The following is an 8,521-nucleotide window of genomic DNA, read 5'->3' as shown; positions in this document are numbered from 1 at the left end:
AAAAGCGGAAAGCGGGTTCACAATTCGCACCATGTCGCGACGTTGCACGGGGAGACGCGAGTGAAGCGCAAAGTCGCAAGCTTCGCCGAGAAACGATCATCAAGAAACGACGGAAAGAAAAAACGAGCGCGGGAGTGCGTGTGTTGAATATAGTGAGTGTGCTTGTGTGTGAGAGAGAGAAAGAGGGAGAGAGGGAGTCAGAAAAACAGAGACGGAGTTGTGGAAGAAGCATAAAAAAGAAGAAAAACGAGCGAAAATATACGTTGCGTTCTCGCGTAAAAGCGTCCTACGTAATCGTAAAATCGCGTGGGCCTCTGTGAAGGTTTTTTTGTTCTATTTTTTCGTTTTTTTTTACGCACGTTTGTCTCGAGTTTCCGAGAGCGGCGGAATCGTTCGACCGGTGTCTCTTATTCATCGTACGCGCCGCAGGCAGATTACATCGTTCGGCGATCTTTCGAGTTCTTATTTCGTGCGTTTCATTTTTGTATTTTTCTTTTCGTTCGTTTTTCTCAAAAGCGCGCAAAATGTCGGTGGACTCGCTAACCGATTCTGAGCTTCGCACAAAACTCGCCGAATACGGTTATCCCGTTGGTCCGGTAACCCAAACCACCAGGAAAATTCTTGCCAAGAAGCTAAAAAATCTTATGGATTCACGGGGCGGCGCGGGATCCAGACACTCACTCGCCGCCAGGTAACGCTCTTACCCCTCTCCTCCATGCCACCGTACTCCCCTTCCTTGCCCTTCTACTTTCTTTGCCGGGCCTCTGTTCAACGCGACACTCGGCGACAGTTATACATTTTTCCGGCTGTTATCACTTTTATTTTAGAAACATCCCTTTTTTCCTCTTCCTGCTATTGTCTGCCCAAAATACACTATTCCATGTTGATACTTTGTTGATATTTCACCTAACCGATAACAATTTGATTTTTTTCCTCCAAAAGTTTGGTTCAACTTGTTGATCTACACAACTTCGATTTTCTATTTACTTATTGAATATTTTCGCTTCATTGTCATTCTTATCATTTTTATTCTGTAATGTTTTAGAATTCTCATATACACCCTCGATTCTGGACCAATAGATGTTGATGAACATTCCAAATTTTCCATGATAGTGTTCGTCATTCTATATACAAATTGATTGGTTCAGTCGTGAAATTTTACACAATCAATTTTCATAAATTAATATCGTTATATTCATTATTCAGTGTTTTAGACATGTTGATTAATTGAAAAAAAAAAAAAAAAAATTAACAAATTACTGAGTAAAGCATATTAAGATTTTTGTAGTGTATTTTCGGTATATAACATGATATTTTCTATACGTTCATCTTTAACTTAATGTAAGGAAAGAAATTTTTTGTTGTGTGAGTGTGAAGGATATAACTAAAAAGTAGATGCACAGTGTTTTTGCAATATCAAACATGTTTATGAAAATCATGAATTTAATTTTTTACTAACCACAAGATTAATAGTTTACCTGAAGATAATTCTTCAATTGGAAAAAGTTAAATATCATGTGCTGATGAGTTGAGCAAAATCAATTACAAAACTTGAATAAATCATGAAGTTGATATCGACTTGACCTATATCCTGGGTATTAAAAAAATACAAGTCGAGCTTCCGATTGACTTGTTTGCCCAACAATAAATTAACGAATATTGTAGATATTTATTGTATTATGTAATAACAATTGAAAGAAGATTAGAAAGGAATGGCAAAACGGTTCATGCTTTAAACTGTTTTTGTCAATATTCAATGACATTCAGAACATTTTTGTCATCTTGGTATTGTTTTGCCTATTATTATGAAAACCTTATTGATATCCTATTTTTATCCCATATCCTACTACCCATATCTTAATTTATATTGTTATCAAAGTGATGTAAAATGAGTTATTTTATTCTATTTCAGGTACAGCAGTGACGAAACTGACGATGACACAGTCCTAAATGCTAACAAAAAGAAAAAAACTGTAGCGACTAGTGCCCGGCGTCAAACAATGGCAAATCCAATGCCACCATCATCACCATCATTGGCGAGCGCTACGGGAGCAGCAGTTGTGCCAAGAAGTCCCAACAAAAGGAAAACTCAAGCCTCCAGAAATACAGAGAGCAAAGAGATTGCAGAGTCTCAAGATGAGACGCCATCCAGCTCCTCGTCAACGAGATCCATAACAAAGAGCGTGACAAAGAAAATCACGAGCAAAACTTACAAAACAAGCAGCGGCACTGACGGCCTAGAAACCGGTTCAGATTCCGATCTCAATGACGACACTACCCAAAATTATTATTCCAATAAATGGTACAACACAAAAAATCAGGATCGCAGCTCTGCCGAGGCTGAACAAAAGTCCACCGAAGTGGGGAACAAAAATTTGGCCACCTCTAAAAGTAAAAAATACCCTGCGGTGCCACCGTTCAAACCCGATATATCACCCATTCTTCCTGTCAGAGAGGAAACAACGTACAAGAAGAACGATCTCGCAACCGATAATCTACTGGCCAATTTTGAGACACCTTTCTTGTCCGATTTTACGAGAAGATTGAGCTCGAGATCAAGCATGAATTTACCCTCGCCCAGCAGATCAACTTTGAAAAGTTTGTACCCCGAAAAAGTGATTTTTCATTCGTTTTAACTCATTCATTTGAGACAAAACTTTTAATTATTGTTTTCCTAAATGTGATTTGTTTTTCGATGTTATATCAACGTTTGCTATTCAAAGTAATTTTTTCAGTTTGCATTAATTTCAACCCATTTAGTGCATTCATTCAAACTGGTTTACCGCAGTTTTTAATATTCCAAGCAATTCAAATTCTAATTCCTCAATCGCTTAACTATTTAGGTTCCATTTTGCGCCCTTCAGGCGTACCGGAAACAAAGGATGGCGATACGAACGGACATTTTTCCACACTAAGGTCTACGTACTCTGTTCCAAGCACGAGGTAAAGTTTATTCAACATCAGTCGCATCTTTGTTGTCTCGCTACACACTAGTTTTGAAATTGCAGCACGCAATAACAAACCTAAAAAAAAAAAATTATCTTTGCATATCAAACTATATAGATAAACTATCAGATAAAAAATAAATATTGGGACTATAAAAACCTCGTGTTAAGACTTTAATGGTTTTCCATTTTGATTTTTTCACTGAGATATGATTTTGTTGAATTTTCAGTTCTCGCTTTGTGGGCCCGTCGAACGATCGTCCTTGCGATACCGTAAATCGATTCTTCAAACTGTCTGCGAATGGCAAAGAGGATGTACGAAACAATCACAATCTGATATCGATGGTTTTGTTGATCGTACTTGCAACATTTTTCGGCGTTTTGGCCGTAATGTATCTTGGACTCGGAGGGAAAACCGACAATTTTCCGGCACTTCCAACGGGTAGGTATTCCGACATATAACGATATTATATATCAACTTATACGTACATAAGATATTGATATTATCATATTTGATTTTATTATTGCTATTGTTACACGAATATTAATTCATAATGAACTATATTATAAATTAATATTGTACTCAATATTACTAAATCAATTATATTAATATTTTCAAGTATGAAATATGAGCATCGATTTCATATTAACGTTATATTGAAAATGCTTGGTACGAGAAGTACGTATTCGAGATTTTGGTGGTTGTCACATTTGATCGTTTTATGTACCATATTTTTTCGCAAAGAAATTACGCGAGCGTACGTTGAATCAAAAAGAAACATCAGTTTTGTCTTACAGATAACTATATCGGGCGTACGCTCGAAATATTTTCTCTCATAACTAACAAAACACATCGCAGAGTGTTTAGTGTTTTTGGTAATAGTATTGATTGATTTTTTTCTTATTGATATTTTATACCCGACGAAACGTGAACATATTTTTTCGTGCAAAATCACGCTTTAATATTTTCTTGATGCAAACAAGTGTAAATTAAACACAAACCATGTTCGTATATCTGTAAGTTTTTTCGCGTGAAATAAATGGTGCTGTTACTTTTTTGGTGATTCCAATCGGTACGTTTTATTTCCTTTTCCCATCTTTTAAACTGTTCATTTTTCTTCTTTTTCAATATTGTTTGTAAAATTAATTTTAACTATTTTGACCAATCAGGTGATTTATTTTTTTATTTTCATTTCTTTTCTGGCAATTCGTATTTTATTTGTTGTCAGCTTTCGTTGACTGTTTTTCAATTTAGTCATTGTTATTGAAAATTCTATATTTTTCAATGAAATCTATTTTTTTTGCTTTTTGTTTTGTTCCCCGTAAAATTTATAGATAGCAACGTTCCACTGTGTCTTATGTCGGACCACGACAAACCTGGGGTTAATTGCCTGCTGAAGGAAAATCTAGAAAATGTCATACAACTGCTGCAAAAACTGAGACCGATTTTGATGAGAAAAGCCGTTAATTCAGTCTGCGAAGACACTGGAGAATTACCATATTTGACCGACAACGAAATCATTCATTTGTTCAGAAATGACAAAGCGGTATGATCATTAACGGATAATCAATTTTTTCAAAATCGATTATTCCATTACCTCAGTATTTATTTTAGCCATTGTGATTTTGTTTTCAATTTCAAGCTACGATAAAAACCAAATGAATTCATTTTTTCAGTCAATAGTTTTCGAAAACAATGAATTGTAATTTCATTTTTTTAACTATTAATAACAGTCTCGAATTTCGCCTTACAGACTAAATTGGAGATAACGAGTGACCTTCATAACGCTCAATTGCTCATTTTTGGGAATCCGAAATGGGGTATCTCACTCATCGAGATTGGGGACGAAAATGGTCATCCTTATCAAGTTTTGGATTCTATGGTGAGTTTTCTTACAAATTCACAACGCAATTGGTATCCATTAGGACGTATTTAAAACACAGTGTACAAGTTTGTGGACCAAGATGAAATGAGAAACTACAGCGAAATGCTAGTTTATTTCTTTTTTAATTCAAATACTAGTCAAATTCACGTTTTGTGTGTGAACATTCTTGACGTTTAATAAAATCTTCAGCGATTTCATAACATATTTTTTTATTTTCTCCACAGGAAAAAGTATTTCAGATCCGACTGGACAGTAAGCTCGGTATGATAATATCGAGTCCAGATTTGCCGATGAAGTGTTTGATAAAGCAAAAACTATTTATGGTATTCTCGACGATACTCATCATCGTCATCGGTAAATTAATCACTGAATCCTTATTGGGCGAATATGACTGATCCGAGTAATGAAAAAGACAAAGCCAATCGAACAAAAACCCGAGAAAATCATGCATGAAAAGATATGCATGGCTTGGGGAAATGAAAGTGGCAATTTTGTGTACGGGAAGAAAAAAATGCCTTGCATGCTCTAAATTTTGTAGTCAAATTGACGAAAAAAACAACGCACACGCATCACGTGTACGTCGAATTTTTTTCATCGATAAAAACAAAATTTTATATCGCATAGAACTCAAAATTTTGACAGAAAATGAACATGCAAAAATCTATCTGCTCCTCAATATTTTTTCTCTGTTCTTTCGTAGGAATTGCACTCTCTTTGGGTGGTCGAAAAATCGTTCTTTGGTATCTCCAGTACAAAAAAAGCGCGGAAAGAGAAATTTTTCGGCTAGTGAGCAAAATTATAAGTATGGTCGAGATGCATCATCAGAATGCGTGCACCTCGAGCCCTGGTGGTACGCAAGAAAGTTATCTCGCAATTAATCACGTTCGTGATAATCTCATACCACCAAAAGATCGCAAAAAAATGGCTGCATTGTGGGAAAAAGCTGTCAAATTTCTTGATGAGAACGAGTCACGGTAAGAACAATTAATATAGGTCGCATCATAAATCTTACAGAAAATATCAGATCACCAAAAACATGAATTCCATCAACTCTGTTCGTTTACTTTATTAGAATACGACGCGAAGTGCAGCAAGTCGCTGGTGAAGAATTTCACGTCTGGCGATGGTTACCCAACAACACTATGAACACATCGAATTCCCAAAGTTCCATGGCAAGTAAAAAATCGAAAGTATGGCAAGGTCAAGCGTTCGAGATGATCGAGGGTTCGGTAAATAGTCTCACTTGGTCTCCAACACCGTGTCTCAAAATTCGTCACATGTTCGATCCAGATGTGTAAGTATTCGAATTATAGAAAATCTTTCTCTTAGGCTTTTTTTTTCGCAATAAACTGACCGAATTGACATTTCCAATATTTTTTCCATACTACTCAATAATAATAGTTAAGCAGGTCTAGATCATAACGAAAAACACTCTATGACAGTAATGGATAAACTCATTTGTTTTCAGTGAATTTGAGGAGAATTGGGAAACCAAAGTACAGGACGCGATTCTTGAAAAATGCGGCGAAGCTGTTAAAATTTTACATATCCGAGTGGATCGTGGCAGTCGCGAAGGGTGCGTCTATATGAAGTGCCTTTCTCAAGAGGACGCTGGAAAGGCTTGTCGATCTCTTCATGGCTGCTGGTTTGATGGTACGAGTGATTAATTTTTCGAATTTAGTGAAACTGAAGCCTTGTTGAAACAAAAAACTCTCTTGGCCATAGATGCAGATTGAGTTTTGTTTTTTATTTGAAGAACTCGAATTCAAGGAGGTTCGAATAATCGATTTTCCGAAAAAATTTTTTTTGCTGCTAGTGTCACCGTCGATAGATGAATTTATAAATAATTTCTAGGAACTACCCCAGAGTCTATTAAGCAAAAAAAATGAATTTTGTTTCAATTCGAAATTTGAGAGAAAAAACCTACAAGTTTTTCTCTTAGAATGATTTCTTTAACAAGTGTGTTACCATTGATTGAGAAATATAAAAAAGGAAAAGATATTTGAAAGTAAAAAATGTCTTTCAAAATTATTCGAATCGATTTTTTCAAAAAGCCAATTTATAGAGATGGCATGCGCAGCAGCTCGTCGAATTGTACCGTCAAATTTTTCGATTGCATAAGCGATCGGAAGTCTCTTCAAATGAATGACAAGTCCTTTTATTGGATATATATAAATATATTTGGTGTATAAAAACTTTTTGTCAGAGGTTCAAAAGAAAGTACAATTAAGCACAACTGTAATTTTCGAGTATTCAAAAGTATATTCAATTGACATGGGGGTGTGCATAAAAAATAATGACATTTTAATATTGTAGGTAAATTGGTGACCGTGAAATATTTGCGATTGCAAAGATATCACGAACGTTTCCCGGACGCAGCACGTTGTACAACTCCCGTGAAGCCGAGCAACAACGAACGACTCTCTATGCAAGCGCAGCCTAGGCTAACGTCTCTCGAAGCGAATTAACGACTCGTGAATCGATCAGGTTTTTACTGACAGGGACTAAAGAAAAAATGCGATAAAACGTTCAAAAAAGAAAAGCTTGCAAAGATAAAAACGAATTTTTAATAATAATAATAATAATATGAGAGGAAACCGCCCACAAGTCTCGACGATACAGAATAAAAACGATGCGTACGAAAAGAGAGTGAAATTCACAGATGAACTACGAGACGCAAAAATGTACAGTAGAAAATTAACGCTTTTTCTTCTTCAACGCGGGTATATTCTCACTCTAATACAAGTTACGGTTTAAAAAAAAAAAAAATTTATAATAATTATTTTTGAACAGAAGACCGATTTAATTACTCCAGAGTTTGAGAATTTCTTTCATTGACTTTTCATTATTATCGTTTTTCAATATAACGTCACTTATGGTAGGGAAAAAGCAATTTTGCCATTAATCCCGTGAATCGACGTCGAAAGGCTTTCGTCCTACAATGTACAGATTACACTTTTTTTTTCTTTTCTCTTATTATATCTCTGATTAATTATCAATTGCGTTACTATTCGATCCATGTAAATGATGAAGATTTTTTATGGATCGCTAAAAAAGAAACGCATAGAAGTTGAGCTTAGATAATAACAAGTGTACCGCACCGTGCCGAGTTATCGAACGTTCTAAATATTTAATACAATTATATTATCCGTTTCGTCGTTCTCGAAAAAAAAAAAAAAAAAAAAAAAAAAAAAAATTATAAAAACACAGGATCCCACGCTATTATCATAAAATGTTTATTCTTATTTAAAAAATTTTTAATCAAAAGACTTGAAATGCTTTGTAAACTGTTGATTCATTTGTTGGTTATTTGAATCTACGACTATTTCCAATCCATTAATCACGTGCCATTTTCCTGCGTCGTGACGATCGGAAGAAAAACGAAATATCGCCCTTTAAGAGAGGGAGAAAAAATGAGATATAGAATGATGATGAGAGGGAGGGAGGGACTAATTCACCTCTTCTCGCAACTTGCACTCATGTTAGGTATACACGATATTTTTTAATTTTATATTTCGCGTACCAAACGCACCTATCCATCGTATAGTAAAAAATAACAAAACAAAAAAAAACCAAAAATGTTGCATTATCGAAAGAAATAAAAACGAATCGGAGGATTTAACTGCGTCTTTTTGTTTATTGAATTTTCATTTTCAGGTCTCGCCCCGCGCCACCACCTGTCAGTCACGT

At 35.4% G+C, this 8,521-nt stretch overlaps 1 protein-coding gene across 1 annotated transcript; it reads left to right on the top strand.

The window, feature by feature from the left end:
* LOC122416943 (LEM domain-containing inner nuclear membrane protein MAN1) lies at window positions 1–8,453 on the top strand. The gene is made up of 11 exons (XM_043430108.1): window positions 1–691; window positions 1,913–2,598; window positions 2,844–2,943; window positions 3,176–3,387; window positions 4,281–4,492; window positions 4,700–4,828; window positions 5,056–5,185; window positions 5,532–5,805; window positions 5,904–6,125; window positions 6,300–6,484; window positions 7,148–8,453. The coding sequence occupies exons 1-11, from the start codon at window positions 525–527 to the stop codon at window positions 7,297–7,299; spliced, it is 2,469 nt and encodes an 822-aa protein (XP_043286043.1). The 5' UTR covers window positions 1–524; the 3' UTR covers window positions 7,300–8,453.
* Window positions 8,454–8,521: the final 68 nt, after the last annotated feature.

This window comes from Venturia canescens, chromosome 10, assembly GCF_019457755.1.
Source record: "Venturia canescens isolate UGA chromosome 10, ASM1945775v1, whole genome shotgun sequence".
Classification (NCBI taxonomy): Eukaryota; Metazoa; Arthropoda; class Insecta; order Hymenoptera; family Ichneumonidae; genus Venturia; species Venturia canescens.
Note: the sequence above shows the minus strand (reverse complement) of the source record. Positions and strands in the feature narration are given on the sequence as shown.